This window comes from Aquila chrysaetos, unplaced genomic scaffold, assembly GCF_900496995.4.
Source record: "Aquila chrysaetos chrysaetos unplaced genomic scaffold, bAquChr1.4, whole genome shotgun sequence".
Taxonomy (NCBI): domain Eukaryota; kingdom Metazoa; phylum Chordata; class Aves; order Accipitriformes; family Accipitridae; genus Aquila; species Aquila chrysaetos.
Genome location: NW_024470404.1, coordinates 33,520 through 56,262, shown reverse-complemented (window position 1 = coordinate 56,262; position 22,743 = coordinate 33,520). Strand labels below are relative to the sequence as shown.

Below are 22,743 nucleotides of genomic sequence, written 5' to 3'. Positions count from 1 at the left end.
GGGTCACTGGGAGCGGAGGAAGGGAGGGGAACTGGGAGCTGCTGGTTTTAATGGGGCTGGTCCCGCCCCCGACCCCTGCCCTCCCCTGGGGGGGGAGGGTTGGGTAATGGTGGGGGCTTGTGCAAACGCTTGTGCAACGTCTGGGGGTCGTGCAAAGGCACGTGCAACGTTCGGGGCTTGTGCAAACCCTTGTGCAGTGCTGGGGCTTGTGCAAATGGACGCGCAACATCTGGCGCTCGTGCAAATGTCCGTGCAAAGCTTGGGGCTCGTGCAAACGCCTGTGCAATGCTGGGGGCTCGCGCCAATGTCTGTGAAAAGTTTGGGGCTTGTGCAAACACGTGTGCGACATTTGGGGCTCGTGCAAGCGCTTGTGCAGTGCTGGGGGCTCGTGCAAATGTTGCTGCAAAGTTTGCAGCTTGTGCGAACACCTGTGCAACGCTGGGGCTCGTGCAAAGGCACGTGCAAAGTTTGGGGCTCGTGCAAACACCCGTGTGACATTTGGGGCTCGTGCAAATACCTGTGCGAAGTTTGCAGCCTGTGCAAATACGTGTGCAATGCTGAGGGCTGTGCAAATGCACGTGCAATACTTGGAGCTCATGCAAAGGCACGTGCAAAGTTTGGGGCTCGTGCAAATGCACGTGCAATACTTGGAGCTCGTGCAAAGTTTGCAGCTTGTGCAAATCCCTGTGCAATGCTGGGGCTCCTGCAAAGGCGCGTGCAATGTTTGGGGCTCGTACAAATGCCCGTGGAAATTTTGCAGCTTGTGCAAATACATGTGTGTGATGCTGAGGGCCGTGCAAATGCACATGCAATGCTGGGGCTCGTGCAAAGGCACGTGCAACATTTGGGGTTTGTGCAAACACGTGTTGAAAGTTTGCAGCTTGTGCAAACGCCTGTGCGACGCTCAGGCTCGTGCAAATGCACGCGCAATGCTGGAGCTCGTGCAAAGGCACGTCCAAAGTTTGCAACTTGTGCAAACGCCCGTGCGACGTCTGGGGCTCGTGTTCCCGCGCAAGCCCTGGCGCGTGTGCGAGGCCCTGGGGCTCGTGTGACACCGTGCGCGTGCAAGGACAGGGGCTGCACTGGGATGAACTGGGAGTTTATTGGGTTATTTACAGCGCGCACGTACAGGTATTTACAGGGGGGAGTCACCGTCCCCAGGGGGGGATCCCGGGGCCCCTGGGGACATCGTGGGGCACCCAGGTCACTCCTGCCCCCCCCCGCCCCCTCCCAGAGGGGTCCTGGGACACTGGTGGGGGGATATGGGGGCACTGGGGGACCCCCCAGGGACACATGGGGATCCCCTAGGTCACATGGGGACACTAGGAGACCCCCAGGGACACTTTGAGGACCCCCCCAGGTCACCTCTGTGTCCCCATAGAGAGGTCCCAGGACACTGCGGGGGGACACGGGGACACTGGGGGACCCCCAGGCCAACACCCCGTCCCCAGTAGCGGGGTCCCAGTGGGGTCACTGGGCAGACTGGGGAGACTGTGCCACCGCCCCGGGGGTCCCGTTGGCTTTACCGAAGGACGGGGGGGGGCGGTTGGGGACTGTCCCCAGGCTCCGATTTGGGGGTGACAGCGGAGGGGACAGCGGCGGCAGGGGAGGGTGGTGGCAGAGGGGGACAGTTGGGGTCCCGGGGTGGTGGCACCCGTGGGGGTCCCGGTGCCCCCCTTGCTGTCACCGGTGGGGGGTAGGGACACCACGATGTACTTCTGGACGCTGCCGGTGACGGTGGCACTGGGGACCGTGGGCGCCGCCGACACCAGTTTCACCACGGGCTGGACGCTGGGGACAGTGGTGGTGACAGGGGAGGTGGCCGTGGGCGCCGGGCTGGTGCTGAAGGTGATCACCTGTGGGGCAGGGGGACAGCGTGGGGCACGGGGACATGGGGACAGCGTGGGGGGTACGGGGACCACTGGGGGTATGGGGACGTGGGGACAGTGTGGGGGGACATGGGGACAGCGTGGGGGTACATGGGGACCGTGGGGGGTACGGGGACCATCAGGGGTACAGGGACATGGGGATGGTGTGGGGACATGGGGACCGCGGGGGGCACAGGGGGACATGGGGACAGTGTGGGGGGACATGGGGGCCCGGGGGCGACACAGTGACCACTGATGCCACCACGATGGGGACCATCAGGAACACCGGGGATGACACCGCCACGTCACAGCCCCGGGGATACCCCAGAAAGAGATGTCAAGGACGGGGTTGGGGGGGGGACACACACGACACATACGACACACCTCAGGGACAGACCGATGTCCCCAAAATGTCCCATTCCCCCCCCCCCCCAGAATGTCCCCGTGGGCGGTACCTGCTGTGACGCACTCGTCCCTGAGGCCGATGACATGACGATGAACTTGGTGGGGGGGGGCGAGGGTTGGGTGGGGGTCCCTGGGCGCCCCGAAACCAGAGTCTGCACGGGGAGGGTGATGGCGCTGGGCACCTTGATGATGCTGGGGGGTCGCGGGGGCCCCCCCTGGCCCTGGGGGGCCTGTGACAAGGTCAAGGTGGGACGTGGCTGTGGGGACAACGATGGGGATGGTCACATTGGGGGGGGGGGGGGGGACACGTGTCCTGGGTGCCCCCTGTCCCGGCCCCCAGCCCCCCAATGCCCCCACTCTGTTTTTGTGTGTTCCTCTCCAAGTCCTCACGTGTCCCCACGTCACCCTGTACCCCCAGTGCCAGGTCCCATGTCCCCTCGTGTCCCCCCCAGGTGACCCCACGTCCCCCATGACCTTCATATCCTCCCGCATCTCCCTGGCCCTCGTGTCCCCACTTCCCCCCAAAGTCCCATGTCCGACATCCCCCCCCGTGTCCCCACATCCCCCTCCATATCCCCAAGCCCACCCAAGCGACGGCGCACCAACCTCCCGCACTCGCACCCACGCCTTCACAAGGCTGCAGACCAACGCGTCCCCTCCACGTCTCCATCCCACGTCCCCGTGTCCCCCCCACCAGCGTCCCCGTGTCCCCTCCCCACGTCCCCTTGTCCCCACCTGGGTGATGGTCAGGGTGGTCCGGTTGACTTGCTGGGCCTGCATGGCGGCTTGCGCCCGCGCCTTCACCACGTGGGTGCAGAGCAAAGCCCCCAGGTACCCAAAATCCCCCTTGTAGGAGTCCTGGTTATCGGGGGGGGGGCCGGATTTTGGCCAGCACCGGGGCACAGTGCTTCTGCGGGGACAATGGGGACACCGCTGTGACAAAGGGGGGGGGCACCCCCCCCCCAAACAGCCACGACCCCCCACCTGCACCACCCCTCCAAAAGTGCCACCTCCAGCCCGGTCTGGATGCAATCCTGCTAATTACGGGGTGACGCAGCGACCCCCACCGCTGCCATATTGTTCTCTCTGTGTTGTCATTGTCCCTGTCACGTGTGTCCCCCCCACAGAAACGTGTCCCCAAGTCCCACCAGCAGCAGGGTCTGGACATGATCGGCCCCAATCTTATCGATGTTGCTGACCACGGGACCTTCTAGAATACTCCGGACCCGTTCGCCTTCCACCTGCAGCCGAGGTAGGATCAACGTCTTAATGACCTGGGGACAAATTAGGGACATTAAGAGGACATTCTTGGGGGGGGGGGGGGGTGATGGTGTGGAGAGGGGGACATAGGGTCCCAGAGGGGGATGGTGCTGCAGGAGGGGACGTGGGGAACACACACAAACACACAGAGGGGTGCAAGAAAGGACGCGAAAAGTGGGGATATGACGCTGCGGGGACGATGCCGTGGGGCAGATGTGGCTCTGTGGGGCAGATGTGGCTCTGTGGGGCGCGGGGGACACACGGTGACAGGAAAGCGGGGGGACACACACTTACGTCATGGCCCAGCTCGGCCAGCCCCGCGATGGAGCCGTAGCGTGTGGTCCAGGGCGTCTTCTCGTCCACCCAGCTCTGGGGCAGAGAGAGGGATGTTGACCCACGGCTCAGCTTCTGCCCCACACTCTGCCCCATAGCCCTCAGCCCTGCCCCACAGCCCCAGTTCTGCCCCAAACCCTCTGCCCCATAGCCCTCAGCCCTGCCCTACAGCCCCAGTTCTGCCCCAAACCCTCTGCCCCATAGCCCTCAGCCCTGCCCCACAGCCCCAGTTCTGCCCCAAACCCTGCCCCACAGCTCCCGCCCTGCCCCAAACCCATCCCCATCTGCTGCTCCACAGCCTTGGTCCTGCCCCAAACCCTGCCCCACGGCCCAAACCCCGCCCCACGGCCCAAACCCCTGCCCCCAAATCCCCATCCCTGCCCCACATCCCCAGCCCCACCTTGGTGAAGGTCTTGGTGATGCGGGACTGGATGTTGTTAGTGGTGGTGCTGAAGTTCTTGCAGACCTGGGCCACCAGCCGGGCGGCGAAATCCCGCAGGGCCCAGTGGTTGTCCACATCGGGACGCAGGCAGAGCTGGCGGCTGACGATGCACGTCATGACGGCGGGGATGAGCTCGTGGAGCTGGGGGACACGGCAGGGGGGGGACACGGGGGTCAGCCGGGCGGGGGGGGAAACATGTGGGGGGACAGTTTGGGGCGGGGGGGGACACGGGGACAGCCCCACGTCAGGACGCAGGGAGAGGTGGTGACGATGGAGAGGAGCTCGTGGTGCTTGGGGACACGGCGGGGGGATGACACGGGATGGTCACAGCAACCCTGAGTGACCAGGACAGGCCGGTGACGCCCTCTGGGGGGGTCCCAGGTAAGGGACAGGAGGGGGAGATGGTCACGCCCCCCCAGACTCACATATTTCTCCAGGTAGAGGGTGGGGTTGTCCATCAGAGCCTTCACCATCCTCATGAGGTAGATGAGGAGCGCCAAGTTATTCTGCACCACGTTGACGCGGACCTGGCACAAAGCGGGGGGACTGTCACAAGGGCCACCCCGCTTTTGGGGACACATCTGTGTCACCTACCCCCCCTTGGAACTCACCCCCTCCGAGATGAAGGTGCTGAAGCGCGGAAGCATCTGGTAGAGACCGGGATCGGTGGCGATGCTCTGGAGGGCTTCCTGGTGTGGGGGGGACATGGGCATGTCACCCCAAAGGGACAAGGGGACACCCCAAGTGACGTGGCGGGGGTTGGGGACATGGGGGGGGAACAGGGATCCGTAAAGAGGGTATTGAGGATGGAGGGAGAGCGGGAGGCATGGGGACGCCAACCCAAGAGGTCATTGTTGATCTGGGGACACCCGGAAGTCCCCAAACAGGGTGTTGGGGACCCCCGGGATGTTTGGGGACATCGGGGCGAGGTGGTGGGGTTGGGGGGGGACAGGGACACACTCACGGCACGTTTGGCCTCACAGGAGCCCACGCAAGCCTCGGTGATCTCCTTGTAGTAAAGCTGCTGCTCCACCGAGAGCTCGTGGACGCTGCGGGGTTTGAGGCGGAGCGGGGTCCCCTCCAGCAAGGGACCCTTCTTCTCCTTCCCTGGGGGACACAGGACGGGGGGGGGGGGGGGACGGACAACACGGTCACCGAGGGCTCAGGAACCCCCCCCAAAATCCCAACAGACACCCCCCCCGAGTTCACAAAGTGCCCACAGAGCCCATAGATGCAACACAACCCTTCATGGACACCCCGTGGATCTTCAACACCCCTGTAGATGCTCCACAGCTCTTCATGGACACCCCGTGGGCCCCCCAACCCCCCCAAGATGCCCCACAACCCTTCATGAACACCCCATGGACCTTTCAACCCCAACATAGATCCCTCCCAAACCATCTGGAACACCCCACAGACCTCTCACACACCCCATAGATGCCCCACAACCCTTCTTGAGCACCCCATGGACCCCTCAAACACCCCACGGACCCACCCCAAACCATCTTGAACACCCCACAGACCCCCCCCCAAACCCTCCCGAATGCCCCACAACCCTTCTCTCGCCCCATAGACCCCACCCTCCCCACCTTTGCCGTCGGTGGTGGCCACACTCTGTCCTTTCCCCTTCAGGGTCCCGTCGTCCTCCTGCCCTGGCTTGGTGGACTTGAGGGGCTCTGTGGCTTCGGCCTTCTGCTGCTCCTTGGGGGCTGGGGGGGGGCAAAAATGGGGTGTTTGGGGGGGGTTATCCACTCCCCGATGGGGGGCAAATCTACCCCAAGGAGGAAGAGGGGCAGCTCGCTCACCGGGGGGGGGGTTTTCAGGGATGGCCGGCTGCACCCCCTCGATGCTGAGCCAGTGAGCTGTGAGCGGGAAGAGAAAAATGAGATGAGGAAAACACACCCCCCCCAAGCCTAAAATCACCCCCAAACCCCCCCAAAAAACCACCCCCACCCTTGAGGCAGACATCGAGGGGTACACGGGGCAGCGGGGTGTTGATGATATCGCTCAAATCCACCTCTTTTTCCTCGTAAAAATAAAGCTCACGGCCGCCGCCGCTGGCATAACGGAAAGGGATGAATTCCTGAGCGTGGAAGCCGTAGAGGGGCTGTGGGGGGAAATGGCGGGGAGGGTCAGGGGGGGCTGGGGGACCCCAAACCCCCCCCCAAGGATGCTGGGGGTCCCCCCCCAAATTGGGTGGTCATGGTACCTCCACGTTTTTGAGCTTGAGGGCAAAGTCGACGTCCCCCGTCGTCAGCTTGCGCCGCTTCCCCATGTGCATGAATTTGAGAGCATCCTAAAGCGGGGGGGGGGGCAAAAAGGGGGCACAGGGGGTTAGGGGAAACACCCCCCACCCCCCCAAGAATGGGGGATGTCACCAGGGAGGGGACAGCGAGCCCAGGATGGGCTGTCACCCCGCCTTGTGCCCCAAACCCAGGGGCTTTGTGTCCCTCTGTCCACATCCCCATCACCCCCCAAAAGCTGGGTGATCTGAGGGGGTGTGTCCCCCCCAAAACCACGTGCCCCCCCCACCTGGGCTATCTCCTTGAGGCGGTAGCTGGCCTCCTCTGCCAGCAGCTGGCAGGTCTCTTCGGGCACCTGCCCGATGCCCATGGCCTCCGCCATCACCTTCATCGACTCAGCCGGCAGCAGCGTGTGGCTCAGTTTCAGCTTCTTCTCCTCCGCCATCCTCCTCCTCCTCCCCCAAAACCGGGGAGACCCTAAAGCTGGGGGGGGGGGGGGGGTGGACACCAAAGCTGGGGGACCCTAAAACCAGGGAGACCCTAAAGCTGCGGAGACCCTAAAAACAAGGGAAGCTCAAAGCTGGGGGACCCCAAAACCGGGGAGATCCTAAAAACAGGGGAAGCCCAAAGCTGGGGGACCCCAAAACCGGGGAGACCCTAAAGCTGGGGGGACCCCAAAGCTGGGGGACCCTAAAACCAGGAGACCCTAAAGCCGGGGAAAACCCCACAACCGGGGGGACCCCAAAACCGGGGAGACCCTAAAAACAGGGGAAGCCCAAAGCTGGGGGACCCCAAAGCCCGGAACCCCAAAGCCGGAGGGACCCTAAAGCCGGGGGGATCCCGAAGCCGTAGGGACCCCAAGACAGCCCCCCACACCCGCTATAAGGACCCCACAAGTGGGGGGGGGGGACACCCCAACAGAAGGACCCCGCGGGGGGATGGGGACACCCCCCCCCGCCCCTCGGCCACCTCTCACGCCGCCTCCCTGTTTCCCGCCGCCGCCATCTTGGCTCGGCCCCCCCTCAGCGCCAGGTCCTGGCCGAGGTGGGTTGAGGGGAGGAGAGAGCGGAGGGAGGAGGCCAAGCCGGGAGTCCTCAAACCATCCCACACCCACGCGAATAAGATTGTCGCGATATAGAACTGCGACACGAAAATGAATCGGGGCTAGTGGCGGTGGTGGGAGGCGGGACTGAGAGGAGCTCGCTATCGCCCTGCCAGGACCTGCGCAGCGGTGGGAGGGGCGGTCGGCGGAGGCGGCGCTCGGAGAGCGCTGCGCATGCGCACCCTGGCGGGCGGGGGAGGTGGAGAGTATCGCGCATGCGCAGCCCGGAGAGCGTTGTGGTACGGGGGGGTGAGTGAGTGGGGGAGACCATTGGGGGAATGGGGGGGGAATGGGGGGGAATAGGGGAGACCATTGGGGACAGTGGGGGGGGAGACCATGGGGGGAATGGGGGAGACCATTGGGGGTGATGTGGGGGGGGATGGGGGGCAATAGGGGAGACCATTGGGGGCGATGGGGGGGGAGATGGGGGGGAATAAGGGAGACCATTGGGGGAACGGGGGGGGGGGGGGGAGACCACTGGGGGCGATGGGGGGGAGACCATTGGGGGTGATGGGGGGGAATGGGGGAGACCATTGGGGTAATGGGAGGGGAATGGGGGAGAACACTGGGGGCGATGGGGGGGGCAGCGGGGGAGACCATTGCGGTAATGGGGGGGGAGGACGGAGGAGACCGTTTGGGCACGCCAGGGAGGTGATGGGGGAGACCACCGGGGTAGCGGGGGGTGGTGGGGGAGACCATTGGGGGTCTCCTCCACCCTCATCCCCCCCCCCCCCCCAGGCCGCTGCGACGCGACGCCCGGCCGACCTCAACCACCTCCGACCTCGGACCGTCACCCGGCCCCGTGACCCCCCCAATGCCGCGGGGGGTGCGGACGTCACCCCTGGGGGCGCGGGAGGTGGCGGGTGCCCCCTACACCCTACGGGTGCTGCAGGAGGGCTACTGCTGCCCCCAGCCCAACGGCGCCTTCCGCGCCGACGGCTCCGTCACCCTCGTGTGGGGGGGCCCCGTCACCGCCCTGGTGGACACGGGGGGTCCTTGGGACCGCCAGCGCCTCGTCAGCCTCTTGGCCGAGCGAGGGCTGTCGCCAGACGACGTCACCCACGTCGTCTGCACGCACGGTCACTCCGACCACGTGGGGAACATCAACCTCTTCCCCGCGGCCACCTTGTTGGTGGGCCACGACCTGAGTCGGGGTGACGGGTGCTACCTCCCCCACGACTTGGCGAAGGGGTGTCCCTACGTCCTCCACCCGGGTCGCCTCGAGGTGGTGGCCACCCCGGGTCATACGATCGACCACGTCAGCGTGGTGGTACGTGACACCTCCCTGGGGACCGTGGTGGTGGCCGGGGACTTGTTCGAGAGGGAGGAAGATGAGGAAGAGTGGAGGGCGTCGAGCGAAGACCCAGCGAGGCAGGAGCAGAGCCGTCGACGGGTGATGGCCGTGGCCGACGTCATCGTGCCCGGTCACGGACCGCCCTTCCGGGTCTTCAGGGAGCGGGGGGACGGGAAAGTGCCTTGGGAGGAGGATGATGAGGGGAATGCCACCGCTGGAGGTGGTCCCAAGGGACATGGGGACATCCCCAGGGGAGATGTGACCCCCGGAGATGTCCCCGAAGAGGAGGGGAACGGGACTGGAAATGATCCCAAGCCGTGAGAGACACCCTGGGGACATCCCTTGGGGGAGGAGGAGACCCGGGGACGTCCCAGAGGGAGACAAGACCTCCATGAAGATGTCCTCAAGGGAAGAACACGTTTCGGGATGTCACCAGGACGGAAGAGCCCTGGAGGGTGTCCTCAAGGCCTTGAAGACCCCGTGAGATGTCCCTGAGGGACAGGAGCACCGCGGGGACATCTCCAAATGTGAAATAAAGCCCATGACCATCCCCCGGTGCCGTGTCTTTGTGGGGTAACGAGGACGCTAACGAGCTGGGTGATACTGGTGTCCCCCACCAGCGTCCTCGCAGTGCCCAGGACGCTCCCCAGCTCTCCAGGGATGGATGTATGGTGGGGCATGGGGACATGAGGACATGGGGAATTGTGTGCCCTGCCACGACAAGCCGAGACCATGGACACTAACATAATTTTCACGCCTCATGAGCATCTTCTCACCGCCGTCTCCTCAAGATGACGTCATCTCCGTGAGTTGGAGTCCTGCGTCTTTCCAACCTGGACGTGGAGATGAGAGTTCAACCATGAGGTTACATCAGAAACCACCCGCAGTTGCCCCAACCCACCTTCTTCATGACCCCGTCGTTCTCCACACGTCAGCTCCGCTTGCCTTTCAGTGGTGACATCCAGGACTATCTCCCCGTGGTCCTTCTCTGCCGGGACCTCCATGTCATGGTGGGCAATCACCCCATTTCTGGAGTCCTTCCCAGGAATGATTTCCCTCAAAAAATGGTTTCGCTGCAAAAAAACCCACCTGAGCTTGTTCTCCACCCGAGTCTTAGTGATAACCGTCTGGTCTGGAGGTCTCCTTGCTCCGTGGGGTCTTCGCCAACCCTTGCAGAGTGCCTTGGCAGTGGAGATGCTCTGCCCATGTGATGGGCACTCAGGGGTTGGTGGCCGTTCCCTACTGGGACCAACTTATTGACCACCGTAGGTCCCATCTCTTGAGCCAGAAGCTCTCGGCAAGGCTTGAAGAAGACCCTACAGAGCACGGTGACCCCAAAGACACTCTATAAGGGTTGGAGAAGACCACACAGAGGAAGGAGACCTCCAGACCAGAAGAACAATCTTTCAGAAACCAACACCGACCGTAAATGGCAATAGAATCCCACCCCAAACCCCCAAAATCTCCAGAGAGGTGTCAAGGAAGATGGATGAGTCCACCCAGAGCAGACTCCTCTCCTCCTGAGAGGACCGCGTAGGCCAGAGAACGTTCTTGCCTTCTCTGAAGGACTCAGGAGGGCATCAGGGCTGACAGTAGAAGTCCTCAGGGATGGAGTAGAGACATCGTGTAGAACACCGAAGACCAGAAGATGGCTCTGGAGGACAAGGGTGGATTCAGGAAGGGTTTTGATGGACCCAGAGGTGTCGTCATAGGGTTTAGACAGGTCTTGATGGGGCCAGAAAGACCAAAGGAGGCTGGGGTGATCTCCAGACCAGAAAACCCATGGTGGGGATGTCGTGATGAAGTTGATCCGAGCAGAGGACAGATGTCCAGCAACAATCTGGAGACATCCTAGATGGTCTAGATGATCAAGTGGATGTTGTGGGGCTCAACAATGGCCCCGGGAAGGGTTTTGGGGGGAGCTGGAGGGATCCAAGGTGCCCTAGAGAGCCAAAAGAGAGTCATGGGGCATGAGGAAGATCTTGGGAGGCTTCATGACAGGAATTGAGGGATCCTGAGAAGATCAGAGGTCACCCCAAAACATGACCTGAGGGGTTCAGAAGGCCCAGGTCACCCCAAAATGTGACCTGAGGGGTTCAGAGGGACCTGGAGCACCCAAAAACATGATCTGAGGGGGTTGGAGGGCTCCAGGGGAGTCCAAAACGTGACTTGAGGGGTTCAGAGGGCCACAGGACACCCCAAAACATGACCTGAGGAGTTCAGAGAGCCACAGGTCACCCTAAAACATTACCTGAGCGGTTTGCATGTCCTCAGGGCACCCCAAAACGTGACCTGAGGGGTTCAGGGTTCAGAGGGCCCTGGGGCACCACAAAACATGACCTGAGAGGCTCAGAGATCCTCAGGGCACCCCAAAACATGACCTGAGGGGTTTGGTGGGCCAAAGGGCACCCCAAAATGGTTGGGTGTCTCTCACGGCTCCCCGTATCTGGAGGGGACGGGGACAGGTACGCAGAGCCGGGTTCTGCTGGATGAGCCAATGGGAGCTCTGGGATGGGGGGGTGGAGGTGGCTGACGTCACAGGTGGGGGAGGGGGTGGACACCGGGGCATTACCCCCCCGCAATGGGACCACGGTAGGTGACCCCATCAGAAGGACCCATCCGTAGCGAGGAGAGACGTGGCACGACCCTATAGGAGATCCACCACCCGCCCCTCCCCTTCCCAGTTCTCCCAGTCCCTCCCAGTCTCCCATGGGAGACAAGGACCCCACTTGGCACCTCCCCGTCCACGTGTCCTTGGGGTCTTTGTCCCCACCGGGGTTATAAAGGGAGCGGTGGCACCCAACGGGGACTGCAGCCATGTCCTTGTCCTTGTGCCCATGGGTAGCCCTGGTGGCCCTGGTGGTCCTGGTCCAGGGGGGGCTCGGAATTGCCTTCACCAAGGTGATCTCCGTGGAAAATGGGGGGCCCTGGGGCGACTGGGGTGACACTGAGTTCTGTCCCGAAAACACCTACGCTACCGGCTTCCAGCTGAAGGTGGGTCCAGGATGGGGGGACGGGGGGATGGGGGGACAAGGAGGGGGACAACATGGGGGTGACGGCTCCTTGATGTCCTCCAGGTTGAGCCCCACAAGGGTTTCTTCGGGGATGACACGGCTCTCAACGGGATCCGGCTGCTCTGCAGCACAGGGATGGCCACGGCCAACGAGGGGCCGTGAGTGACGGGGATTTAGGGGGAGGGGGGCATGGGGGGGGGGGGGTCCGTGTGGGGTGACGGTGGTGGTCATGGGGTCCTTGTGTGGGGTGTCCATGTGGGGTGATGGCTGTGGGGTCCCTGTTTATGGCACGTGGTGACAGTGGTGGCCATGGGTGGCCCCTGTCTAGGGTGGCCCTGGGACACCCATCTAAGTTGGTGGCCATGAGTGTGCCATGCGTGGTGCCCCCACTGCCATGGTGTTCCTCCATGACCACCATGCCTCATCCACGACCACCACACCCCATCCGTGGCCACCATGGCTCCTTCGTGGCCACCACACCCCATCCGTGGCCACCATGATGTTCCTCCATGGCCACCACACCCCATCCACAACCACCACGCCCCATTCCCGACCATCACGCCCCATCCACGGCCACCATGATGTTCCTCCATGGCCACCACACCCCATCCACAACCACCACGCCCCATTCCCGACCACCACACCCCATCCACGGCCACCATGATGTTCTTCCATGGCGACCACACCCCATCCACAACCACCACGCCCCATCCATGGCCACCGCAACCCAGGAGGGGACCCGAGGGGTATCCAAGGTGGGGGCTGGTGACCATGACGTGTGTCCCCTCCCCACCATGTCCGTGTCCCCCCCTCCCAGCTGGGGCTCCTGGTCGTACCCCCTGAGCTGTGGCCGCAGCCAGCGCCTGGTCTCCTTCCGCCTGCGGGTGGAGGCACCTCGGGGCCTTTGGGACGACACGGCCGCCAACAACCTGGACATCACCTGCTCGGATGGGACGGTGCTGGAGGGCCAGGGGGGCCTCGCAGGGGTCTGGGGGAACTGGAGCGTCTCCTGTCCCTTCGGCTGGGGGATCTGCGGGCTGCAAACTCGCGTGGAGCCCCCCCAGCGTGGGGGGGACGACACCGGCCTCAACGACGTCAAATTCTTCTGCTGCGCTTGAGACACCCCCCCACCACGTCCCCACCTGGGTGTCCTCCCGATGGCCCTCCCATGACCCCCAATGTCCCCCCCCACATCCTCCGTTGACGCCCGTGTCCCCCCCAATGTCCCCCCATGTTTCCCATTGACCCCCCCTGCCCCCCAAGATCCCCCCCAATGTCCCCCCATGGCCACCATGTCCCCCCCCGACCTCCTTGGACCCCTGTGTCCCCCCCCCCATGTCATCCCATGACCGCCATGTCCCTCCCACCTCCACCCTCGACCCCCATGTCCTCCCGTGCCCGCCCCCATCCTCCCATGGCCACCACGTCCCTTTGTGTGTCCCCAATGTCCCCCCCCACAGCCTCCCTTGACCCCTATCCCCCCCATGTCCCCCCCCATGTCCTCCCACCCATGTCCTCCCTCGGTCCCCCCGACTGTCCCCCCCAACGTCCCCATGTCCCCTCTGTGCCCCGCCCCCGGGCCACCCTCATTAAACTCGGGTGGGTAATGAGCTGGTGCTGCCTCATTCTTGCTGGGGGGGCGTGGGGGGGGTCACCCAGACACCTGGGTCCCTGGGGGGGATGGGTGACACCGGAATGCCTGGGTGCTCCCCTGGACCTTGCCCCCCCAGTTAATGATTAACCCCGCAGCGGGGGGGGGGGGGGGGGGGGGGGCAGGGCCAAGCCTGGGCCAGTGCTGGAGCGTGGGTGCCCCCCCCCCCCCCCCCGGTGAGTCACAGGGACCCCCCCCGGCTGGCTGGGTCCCCCTGGGATGGAGGAGGGGGGTAGAGGGTCCCCTGGACACCTGGGTCCCCTTTGGGGGAGGGGATGCCTGGGTCCCCCCACCCAACCTCCCCCGTCCTCTCTTCCAGCCCCCCTGCCCCAGGATGGAGAAGGGGCAGGTAATGGGGGGAGGGGTGGGGTGGGGTCCCCAGGGACTCCCCTGACCCCCCCTTTTGACCCCTCCCTCCCCCCAGCAGCCCCCAGCCCGGCCTGAGGCCCCCCAAAACAGCCCTGATGCACCGAAGAGCCCCACGGCCCCGGGGGGTGAGAGATGGGGGGCTGGGGGGTATTGGGGGTCCCTGGGGGGGTATTGGGGGACTACTGGGTGACGTTGGGGTGCTGAGAGGGGGTCTGGTGGATACTGGGGGGGCACTGGAGGGTCTGGGGAGACCTGGGAGGCACTGGGGGTGGAAATGGGAGGGGTCCTGGGGTGCCACAGGGAGGTATTGGGGGTCGTGGGGGCACTGGGGGATATGGGGGGGGCATTGGGCGGGCAATGGGGGGTACTAAGGTAGTATTGGGAGGCACTGGGGAGCACTGGGAGGGACCGGGGGGGGTATTGGGGGGATTCTTGGGGAGCCATGCAGGGGTATTGGGGGTCTGAGGGGGTTGTGGGGGCACTGGGAGTTACTGGGGGGTACTGAGAGGTTACTGGGAGGCAGTGGAGTGTAGTGGGGGTCGAGGGGGGGTCGGTGACGCCCCCCCTGCCCCCCGCCTTGTTTCCACATGTGCCACACCTCGCCGGGGGGGCAGCGGCTGCTGGCGGAACTGTGGGAACCCCCCCCACTGCGCCCCACCCGCCACCGCTCCCCCCTCACCACCGTCTTCCGGGGACCTCCCCTCCCCCCACCGTGAGTCCTGGACTCCGGGGTCCCCCCGGGGGGGCAGGGGGGAGGGGTCAGTGGGGTCACCCTGGGCAGGGGTCACCCCGATGCCTCCCGGGGGGGGTCAGAGGTCAGGCCCAGATGCCTGGCTCACCCCAAGGGGGTCATGGGGGGTCACCCGCATGTCTGGGTCCCCGGGGGGGGAGGGTCAGGGGTCAGTGGGGTCATGTGGGGGATTTGGGGGGTCACCCCACTGACCCCTGACCCCCCCTTCTTTTGCCGCCCCCCCAGAGCCACCACTGGGGCCCAGAGAGGTGTCCCGGCCCCGCGACCCACAATGGATCGGGGGCGACCCCCCAGGGGTCGGGGCCGCCCTCCCACGACACCTCGCCAGGGCCGGGGCAATAAAGAGCTTTAATTGACAGCGCTGGCCACGCCCCCGAATTCGTGGGAGGAGCCGGGAGGGGGCGGAGCACCGGCAGGCAGCAGGCGCCACGCTGAAGTAAAGCGGGGCACCCTCTCCGCCATCCCTGCCACGCTGAAGAAAACCCAAAAGTCTGGCCGACGCGCCTGCTACGCTGCCGGAAAACGCAGCGACCCGTCGTCGTGAAACGGCACTCGCCACGCCGCCGTAAAGCGCGCCGGGCGGTTTTCGACGCGCCTGCCACGCTGCCGGAAAGCGCGGCGTCCCGACGTCGTGAAACGGCACTCGCCACGCCGCCGTAAAGCGCGCCGGGCGGTTTTCGACGCGCCTGCCACGCTGGCGGAAAGCGCGGCGTCCCGTCGTCGTGAAACGGCACTCGCCACGCCGCCGTAAAGCGCGCCGGGCGGTTTTCGACGCGCCTGCCACGCTGCCGGAAAGCGCGGCGTCCCGTCGTCGTGAAACGGCACTCGCCACGCCGCCGTTAAAGCGCGGCGGGCGGTTTTCGACGCGCCTGCCACGCTGCCGGAAAGCGCGGCGTCCCCTCGTCGTGAAACGGCACTCGCCACGCCGCCGTAAAGCGCGGCGACCGGTTTTCGACGCGCCTGCCACGCTGCCGCAAAGCGCGGCGTCCCGTCGTCGTGAAACGGCACTCGCCACGCCGCCGTAAAGCGCGGCGGGAGGTTTTCGACGCGCCTGCCACGCTGCCGCAAAGCGCGGCGTCCCGTCGTCGTGAAACGGCGGGTGCCACGCCGCCGTAAAGCGCGGCGGGAGGTTTTCGACGCGCCTGCCACGCTGCCGCAAAGCGCGGCGTCCCGTCGTCGTGAAACGGCGGGTGCCACGCCGCCGTAAAGCCCGGCGGGCGGTTTTCGACGCGCCTGCCACGCTGCCGGAAAGCGCGGCGTCCCGTCGTCGTGAAACGGCACTCGCCACGCCGCCGTAAAGCGCGGCGACCGGTTTTCGACGCGCCTGCCACGCTGCCGCAAAGCGCGGCGTCCCGTCGTCGTGAAACGGCACTCGCCACGCCGCCGTAAAGCGCGGCGACCGGTTTTCGACGCGCCTGCCACGCTGCCGCAAAGCGCGGCGTCCCGTCGTCGTGAAACGGCACTCGCCACGCCGCCGTAAAGCGCGGCGGGCGGTTTTCGACGCGCCTGCCACGCTGCCGGAAAGCGCGGCGTCCCCTCGTCGTGAAACGGCACTCGCCACGCCGCCGTAAAGCGCGGCGGGCGGTTTTCGACGCGCCTGCCACGCTGCCGCAAAGCGCGGCGTCCCGTCGTCGTGAAACGGCACTCGCCACGCCGCCGTAAAGCGCGGCGGGAGGTTTTCGACGCGCCTGCCACGCTGCCGCAAAGCGCGGCGTCCCGTCGTCGTGAAACGGCGGGTGCCACGCCGCCGTAAAGCCCGGCGGGCGGTTTTCGACGCGCCTGCCACGCTGCCGGAAAGCGCGGCGTCCCGTCGTCGTGAAACGGCACTCGCCACGCCGCCGTAAAGCGCGGCGACCGGTTTTCGACGCGCCTGCCACGCTGCCGCAAAGCGCGGCGTCCCGTCGTCGTGAAACGGCACTCGCCACGCCGCCGTAAAGCGCGGCGACCGGTTTTCGACGCGCCTGCCACGCTGCCGCAAAGCGCGGCGTCCCGTCGTCGTGAAACGGCACTCGCCACGCCGCCGTAAAGCGCGGCGGGCGGTTTTCGACGCGCCTGCCACGCTGCCGGAAAGCGCGGCGTCCCGTCGTCGTGAAACGGCACTCGCCACGCCGCCGTAAAGCGCGGCGACCGGTTTTCGACGCGCCTGCCACGCTGCCGCAAAGCGCGGCGTCCCGTCGTCGTGAAACGGCACTCGCCACGCCGCCGTAAAGCGCGGCGACCGGTTTTCGACGCGCCTGCCACGCTGCCGCAAAGCGCGGCGTCCCGTCGTCGTGAAACGGCGGGTGCCACCCCGCCGTAAAGCGCGGCGGTCGGTTTTCGACGCGCCTGCCACGCTGCCGCAAAGCGCGGCGTCCCGTCGTCGTGAAACGGCACTCGCCACGCCGCCGTAAAGCGCGGCGGCAGGTTTTCGACGCGCCTGCCACGCTGCCGCAAAGCGCGGCGTCCCGTCGTCGTGAAACGGCACTCGCCACGCCGCCGTAAAGCGCGGCGGGCGGTTTTCGACGCGCCTGCCACGCTGCCGCAAAGCGCGGCGTCCCGTCGTCGTGAAACGGCACTCGCCACGCCGCCGTAAAGCGCGGCGGGCGGTTTTCGACTCGCCTGCCACGCTGCCGCAAAGCGCGGCGTCCCGTCGTCGTGAAACGGCACTCGCCACGCCGCCGTAAAGCGCGGCGGGAGGTTTTCGACGCGCCTGCCACGCTGCCGCAAAGCGCGGCGTCCCGTCGTCGTGAAACGGCACTCGCCACGCCGCCGTAAAGCGCGGCGGGAGGTTTTCGACGCGCCTGCCACGCTGCCGGAAAGCGCGGCGTCCCGTCGTCGTGAAACGGCACTCGCCACGCCGCCGTCAATTGCGGCGGGAGGTTTTCGACGCGCCTGCCACGCTGCCGGAAAGCGCGGCGAGCGCGATCCGTCCTGCCTGCCACGCTGCCGTAAAGCGCCGAGCCGTTCAAGCAGCCGTCGCGCTGCAAAGCGTGGAGGAAGATGGCGGCGGTGACTGTGCGGGCGGCTGCGGCGGAGCCTTGGGCCGGGCCGTGCCCCGCGGGGCCGCAGCGGGAGTGGACGTCGGAGCCCGTCAGCACCGGCGTGAGTGGGGCTGGGGGCTTGTCGGGCAGCGGCACCCCCCTGGGGGTCTGGTGGGTGTTATGGGGTAGAAGGGAGCCCCGTGGGGGGGTGGGTTACGGGGCTGGGGGGGGGCTGTGGGGCTGAAGGCGCTCCCAGAGGGGCTGGGACTGGTTACGGGGCAGAGGGTTCCCCATAGAGGGCTGGAGTGGGGGATGTGGGGCAGGAGGGTCCCCTCTGAGCGGCTGGGGGGGTAAGTTATGGTGCTGGGGGGAGTTGTGGGGCAGGAGGGGGGTTATGGGGCAGAAGGAAGCCCGCTGGGGGCTGGGGCGGGGGTTATGGGGCAGAGGGTCCCCCCCCCTCAGCGCAGCCCCTCTCCCCAGACCACCATCATGGCCGTGGAGTTCGACGGGGGCGTCGTCATCGGGGCTGACTCCCGCACCACCACCGGGTGAGGGGCGCCGCTGGTGATGTCATCGGTGATGTCACCGCGGGGGGCTGTGGGGCCGGCGGCAGTGGGGGTGGTCGCCAGGTGTCCCCAGGCCTGGGGGTGTCACCGGGGTTGTTGCAGGCAGCCTGTCAGCATGATGTCACCGTGATGTCACCCCCCCCGAACCCTTGCAGGGGGTCCCAGGTGCCACCCGTTGTCCCCAGACCCTCTGTTGTCACCGTGACGCCTGTCACGCCGTTGTCACCCAGCGCCTGTCACCGTGATGGCACCTGACATCACCCTGATGTCACCGCCGCCCTGTAGGGGTGGTCCTGGGGTGTCACAGGGTGTCCCTGAACCCTCTGTTGTCACGGCGAGGCGGTTGTCACCCGGTCCCTCCTCACGGGGCTTGTCACCCCGGTGCCGCCCGTGACGTCGCTACGATGTCACTTGCAGACCACCGGGACCCCCGTCACGGGGTTGTCACCCGGTGCCTGTCACCCGTGTTGTCACTGCTGGGATCCCCCCCCCCAAAAACCGTAGGGGGGGTTCTGGGGCAGGTTGGCGTGGGGCGGGGCTGTCGTGGCAGTCGCCACGATGTCGCCGCGATGTCACCGCAGGTCGTACGTTGCCAACCGCGTGACGGACAAGCTGACCCCCGTCCACGACCGCATCTTCTGCTGCCGCTCGGGCTCCGCCGCCGACACGCAGGCGGTGGCCGACGCCGTGGCCTATCAGCTGGCCTTTCACAGGTACGCGCCGCGATCTGTGGGGCAGGGAGGAGGTGCGGGTCAGGCGCCGCGGGTCTCAGCCCACACGTTCTCCCTGCCCCACAGCGTGGAGCTGGAGGAGCCGCCCCGGGTGCGGACGGCCGCTCGTCTCTTCCAACAAACCTGTTACCGTTACCGGGAGGAGCTCAGCGCCGGCATCATCGTGGCTGGCTGGGACCCACGCCGGGGGGGGCAGGTGGGGGGGCCTCTGCCCCGTAGCACTCTCTTCTGCCCCATAGTATTGTTTTCTGTCCTATAGCATCACCTTTTCTACCGTACGGTGTCTCACTCTGCCCTAAAACGTCACGTTCTGCCTCCTAGCATTCCTTTCTCCGCCCCATAGCTCTCTCCTCTGTCCCATAGGTTTCTTTTCTGCCCTATACCATTTCACTCTGCACTACAGCATCTCCTTTTGCCGCCTAGCATCTTTTGCTCTGCCCCGCAGCACAGGGCCTTCTGCCCCATGACATCCCCCCTTCTACCCTGTAGCACTCCCTTCAGCTTTACATACCTCTCAGCCCCACAGCATCCCCCCTACCTTGTAACATCTCCGTCTGCCCCATAGCGTATCCCTCTGCCCCACAGCATCCCCTTTGAACCCCATAGCATCCCCCTCTCTGCCCCATAGCCCCCCCCAACCCCCCCTAAAATGTATGTGGTGCTGATGGGGGGCTCCTCCTGCGTTCCCCTGCCCCATAGCCCCCCCCTCTCTGCCCCATAGACCCCCCTGACCACCCTCTGTGCCCCCCAGGTCTATGTGGTGCCAATGGGGGGGCTCCTCCTGCGGCAGCCCTTTGCCGTGGGGGGGTCGGGCAGCTCCTACATCTATGGGTTCCTGGATGCCGCCTTCCGCCCCGGGATGAGCCGCCCCCAGTGCCAGGAGTTTGTCGCCCGTGGTGGGTTTGGGGGGGTTGGGGGGGCTGGGGAAGGGGAGAAGTGGGTTTAGAGGGGGACATGGTGGGGTTTGGGGGGACATGGTGGGGTTTGGGGGGTCCTGGGGGAGTCCCAGAGGGGCTTGAGGGGGGCATGGGGGGGGTTTGGGGGGACATGGTGGGGTTTGGGGGGTCCTGGGGGAGTCCCAGAGGGGCTTGAGGGGGGCATGGGGGGGGTTTGGGGGGACATGGTGGGGTTTGGGGGGTCCTGGGGGAGTCCCAGAGGGGCTTGAGGGGGGCATGGGGGGGGTTTGGGGGGACATGGTGGGGTTTGGGGGGTCCTGGGGGAGTCCCAGAGGGGCTTGAGGGGGGCATGGTGGGGGGTTGGGGGGACATGGTGGGGTTTGGGGGGTCCTGGGGGAGTCCCAGAGGGGCTTGAGGGGGGCATGGGGGGGGGTTGGTGGAGCTGGGGGGAAGGGCAGAAGTGGGTTTAGAGGGGCATATGGTGGGGTTTGGGGGGGCATGGGGCTGGGAGGCAGATTTTCGGGGGGGGGGGCATGGGGGGTTAGGGGGGTCCCAGGGGGGCTTGGGGAGGAGCTGGGGAAGGGGATGGAGGGGTTTGGGGGTGACGGGGGGGGTGGGGGGCACAGAGGGGTTTGGGGGGGGTCCCAGGGGTCTGGGGGGGCCAGGGCCAGGGTGTTTTGGGGGGGACAGGGGAACACGGGGGGGGGGTCTGAGGACCGTGCGTCTGTCTCTCCCCCCCCCCCAGCGCTGGCACTGGCGATGGCGAGGGACGGCTCGAGCGGGGGGGTCATCCGGCTGGCGGCCATCACCCAGGCCGGGGTGGAGCGCAGGGTCCTGGCCGGCCCCGACCTGCCGGGGGGCGACGGCGGCCCCCCCGCCTGAGGGGACACCCCCAGACCTGGGGGGGACACGACGGGGACGACGACGACAGCGGGGGGACGTACGGGGCAATAAAGGGCTCCGTGCACTCATTGCCTCTGCCCGTGTACTGCTGGGGGGGGCGGGGGGCTGTGTGTGCCCCCCTTCTTGTCAGACCCTCTCACGACATGGGGGGGGGGGGGGTCCCTCATGTCGTCGGGCTGCGGAGCCACAGGAAAAGGGCGGGAACGTCTCGCGCTGGGGCACGGCCCCCGGTCCCCGCCGTTTCCCCACTGCGCATGCGCGCCGCTCGGAGGGGAGGGGGCGTGGCGCCGTGAGGGGAGGGGGCGTGGCCAGCCCTCCCAGTCAGCGGCGGAGCCGCAGCCGGGCCCGGCCCGTCCCCTCACGGCCCCCGGGGGGGGGGGGCGAGGGGGTGTTGGGGGGGTCCCCGGTTCCTCCTCGGCTTAACGGGCCCGCCCCCTGCCCCCCAAAGCCGTGGCGGATCCCGTTCCCGCCTGCGGGTTGGATGATACCGACCTCTCCTCCCTGCGGGTGAGTGGGGGAAAGTGGGGGGGGGGGGGGGGGCAGGCCTCAGAGGGGGACCCGGGGGGGGGGCTGTGAAGGGGGACACCCCCCATCCCCTCAGGGCCCCCCCCCTCCGGTGCTGCCTGCAGTGCCTCCCAGTGTCCCCCAGTACTGCCTTCTGTGCACCCCAGTGCCCCCCAGTAGTCTCTCCGGTGTCCTCCAGTGCCTCCCAGCAGCACCCGGTGTCCCCCAGTACTGGCTGCCGTGCCCTCCAGCATCACCCGGTGCCCCCCAGTACTGCCTGCCATGCCCTCCAGCACCTCCCAGTACCCCCCAATCTCTCCCAGTGCCCCCCAGCCTCTCCCTGTCCCCCTCCCACCAGGCGGGGGTGTCCTTTAAGGGGACCCCCTCCCAAAACATCCACCCAGGGACTGCTCCAGAAAGGGGGGGCTGCATCCCGGGGGGGCTTTTCCACCCTCCCCCCGTCTGCCCTTGACCCACTGGGGAAGCGGGTCATGGGCTGGGGGGCAGGGTGTGTGTCGTTCCCCCCCCCCCCCTCCGTCCCCCGTCCCCATGACCTCCGTTAACGAGCCCTAATTGTGGCACCGAGATATTCAGGGGCCAAAAACCTTGTTTGAGTCAGTCTGGGGGGGGTAGTGCTTCACCAGCCAGAATTCCTGGGGTTTGGCCCCCTCTTGTTTTGGGGTGAAAAAGCTGTTTTGGGGGTGAAAAGGCTCTTTTGGGGGGGCCAAGGGTCCCGGTTTGGGGGCTAAAAGCCCCATTTTTGGTGGCAGAAAGTCCATTTTTGGGGCAAAAAGCTGCAGTTTGGGGGTGAAAATCTCCATTTTGAGGGTGAAAACCCCATTTTGGGAGCAAAAAAGTCCAGGTTTGGGGACATAGAGCACCATTTTGGCATCGAAAATCTGCAGTTTGGGGGTGATAAGCCCCATTTTGGACGTGAAAAGCCCCAGTTTGGGAGCAAAAAGCCCCATTTTGGAGGCAAGAAGTCCAGTCTGGGGGTAAAGCGCTGTGGTTTGGGGTCTGCAAAGACCCATTTTGCGGGTGAAAGGTCCCATTTTGGGAGCAGAGGGCCCCAGTTTGGGGTGAAAAGTCCCAGTTCAGGGGCTGAGGGCTCTGGTGGTTTGGGGTCAAAAAGCCTCATTTTGGGGGCCATGGGCCCCATTCGGGGGGTCATAAAGCCCTGTTTTGGAGGTGAAAACCTGTTTTAGTGGCAAAAACGTCCAGTTTGGGGGCCGAGGGCCCCATTTGGGGGTTGAAAAGCCTGGTTTGGGGGGTGTAAGGCCCCTGGTTGGGAGAAAAAAAGCCCTGTTTTGGGGACAAAGAGTCCATTTTGGGAGTGAAGTCCCAGTTTGGGGGCTGAGGGCCGTGTTTGGGGGGTGAAAAGCCCAATTTGGGGGCTGAAAAGTCCCGGTTCGGGGGGCTAGGGCCCCATTTTGGGGTTGAAAAGCTGCGGT

General features: G+C 65.8%; 5 protein-coding genes across 7 annotated transcripts; 3 read left to right on the top strand and 2 right to left on the bottom strand.

The window, feature by feature from the left end:
- Positions 1 to 47: 47 nt before the first annotated feature.
- LOC121233140 lies at positions 48 to 14,834 on the bottom strand. The gene is made up of 3 exons (XM_041121958.1): positions 14,821 to 14,834; positions 14,211 to 14,306; positions 48 to 1,098 (listed from the first exon to the last, which is right to left on the bottom strand). The coding sequence occupies exons 1-3, from the start codon at positions 14,832 to 14,834 to the stop codon at positions 48 to 50; spliced, it is 1,161 nt and encodes a 386-aa protein (XP_040977892.1).
- TAF6 (TATA-box binding protein associated factor 6) lies at positions 1,084 to 7,732 on the bottom strand. Its single transcript, XM_030006971.2, is given in 15 exon segments — positions 1,084 to 1,856; positions 2,324 to 2,530; positions 3,009 to 3,149; positions 3,151 to 3,183; positions 3,422 to 3,547; positions 3,828 to 3,902; positions 4,267 to 4,449; positions 4,734 to 4,835; positions 4,920 to 4,997; positions 5,273 to 5,415; positions 5,898 to 6,017; positions 6,114 to 6,170; positions 6,262 to 6,415; positions 6,518 to 6,604; positions 6,841 to 7,732. Coding segments are annotated over 15 exon segments (2,157 nt in total). The 5' UTR covers positions 6,997 to 7,732; the 3' UTR covers positions 1,084 to 1,361.
- Positions 7,813 to 9,497, top strand: MBLAC1 (metallo-beta-lactamase domain containing 1). Of its 3 annotated transcripts, none has more exons than XM_030006977.1 (2): positions 7,813 to 7,892; positions 8,392 to 9,497. In XM_030006977.1, the coding sequence occupies exons 1-2, from the start codon at positions 7,828 to 7,830 to the stop codon at positions 9,266 to 9,268; spliced, it is 942 nt and encodes a 313-aa protein (XP_029862837.1). In that variant the 5' UTR covers positions 7,813 to 7,827; the 3' UTR covers positions 9,269 to 9,497. The 3 variants fall into 3 exon arrangements, with proteins under 3 accessions (XP_029862837.1, XP_029862839.1, XP_029862838.1); XM_030006979.1 differs by having other exon boundaries at positions 7,833 to 7,902; XM_030006978.1 differs by having other exon boundaries at positions 7,854 to 7,906.
- VMO1 (vitelline membrane outer layer 1 homolog) lies at positions 11,711 to 13,571 on the top strand. The gene is made up of 3 exons (XM_030006981.1): positions 11,711 to 11,941; positions 12,025 to 12,119; positions 12,779 to 13,571. Exons 1-3 carry the CDS (start codon positions 11,765 to 11,767, stop codon positions 13,077 to 13,079), a joined length of 573 nt encoding a protein of 190 aa, XP_029862841.1. The 5' UTR covers positions 11,711 to 11,764; the 3' UTR covers positions 13,080 to 13,571.
- Positions 14,835 to 17,674: 2,840 nt separating the features above from the next.
- On the top strand, positions 17,675 to 20,852 carry PSMB6 (proteasome 20S subunit beta 6). Its single transcript, XM_030006983.2, has 6 exons — positions 17,675 to 17,813; positions 18,173 to 18,240; positions 18,840 to 18,971; positions 19,056 to 19,185; positions 19,741 to 19,885; positions 20,631 to 20,852. The coding sequence occupies exons 1-6, from the start codon at positions 17,712 to 17,714 to the stop codon at positions 20,765 to 20,767; spliced, it is 714 nt and encodes a 237-aa protein (XP_029862843.1). The 5' UTR covers positions 17,675 to 17,711; the 3' UTR covers positions 20,768 to 20,852.
- Positions 20,853 to 22,743: the final 1,891 nt, after the last annotated feature.

What these genes read in the sequence shown, in the direction of transcription:
- MBLAC1 (XM_030006977.1), top strand. Translation starts at nt 7,828, where the DNA reads ATGCGCACCCTGGCGGGCGGGGGAGGTGGAGAGTATCGCGCATGCGCA. An exon ending in GCAGCCCGGAGAGCGTTGTG is followed by an intron (nt 7,893 to 8,391) that starts GTACGGGGGGGT and finishes CCCCCCCCCCAG; the next exon opens with GCCGCTGCGACGCGACGCCC.
- VMO1 (XM_030006981.1), top strand. Translation starts at nt 11,765, where the DNA reads ATGTCCTTGTCCTTGTGCCCATGGGTAGCCCTGGTGGCCCTGGTGGTC. An exon ending in CTACCGGCTTCCAGCTGAAG is followed by an intron (nt 11,942 to 12,024) that starts GTGGGTCCAGGA and finishes GATGTCCTCCAG; the next exon opens with GTTGAGCCCCACAAGGGTTT. An exon ending in GCCACGGCCAACGAGGGGCC is followed by an intron (nt 12,120 to 12,778) that starts GTGAGTGACGGG and finishes CCCCCCTCCCAG; the next exon opens with CTGGGGCTCCTGGTCGTACC.
- LOC121233140 (XM_041121958.1), bottom strand. An exon ending in TCCCCAGACCCTCCAGTGCC is followed by an intron (nt 1,099 to 14,210) that starts CCCCCAGTATCC and finishes AACCCAATAAAC; the next exon opens with TCCCAGTTCATCCCAGTGCA.
- PSMB6 (XM_030006983.2), top strand. Translation starts at nt 17,712, where the DNA reads ATGGCGGCGGTGACTGTGCGGGCGGCTGCGGCGGAGCCTTGGGCCGGG. An exon ending in GACTCCCGCACCACCACCGG is followed by an intron (nt 18,241 to 18,839) that starts GTGAGGGGCGCC and finishes ATGTCACCGCAG; the next exon opens with GTCGTACGTTGCCAACCGCG. An exon ending in ACCCACGCCGGGGGGGGCAG is followed by an intron (nt 19,186 to 19,740) that starts GTGGGGGGGCCT and finishes TGTGCCCCCCAG; the next exon opens with GTCTATGTGGTGCCAATGGG.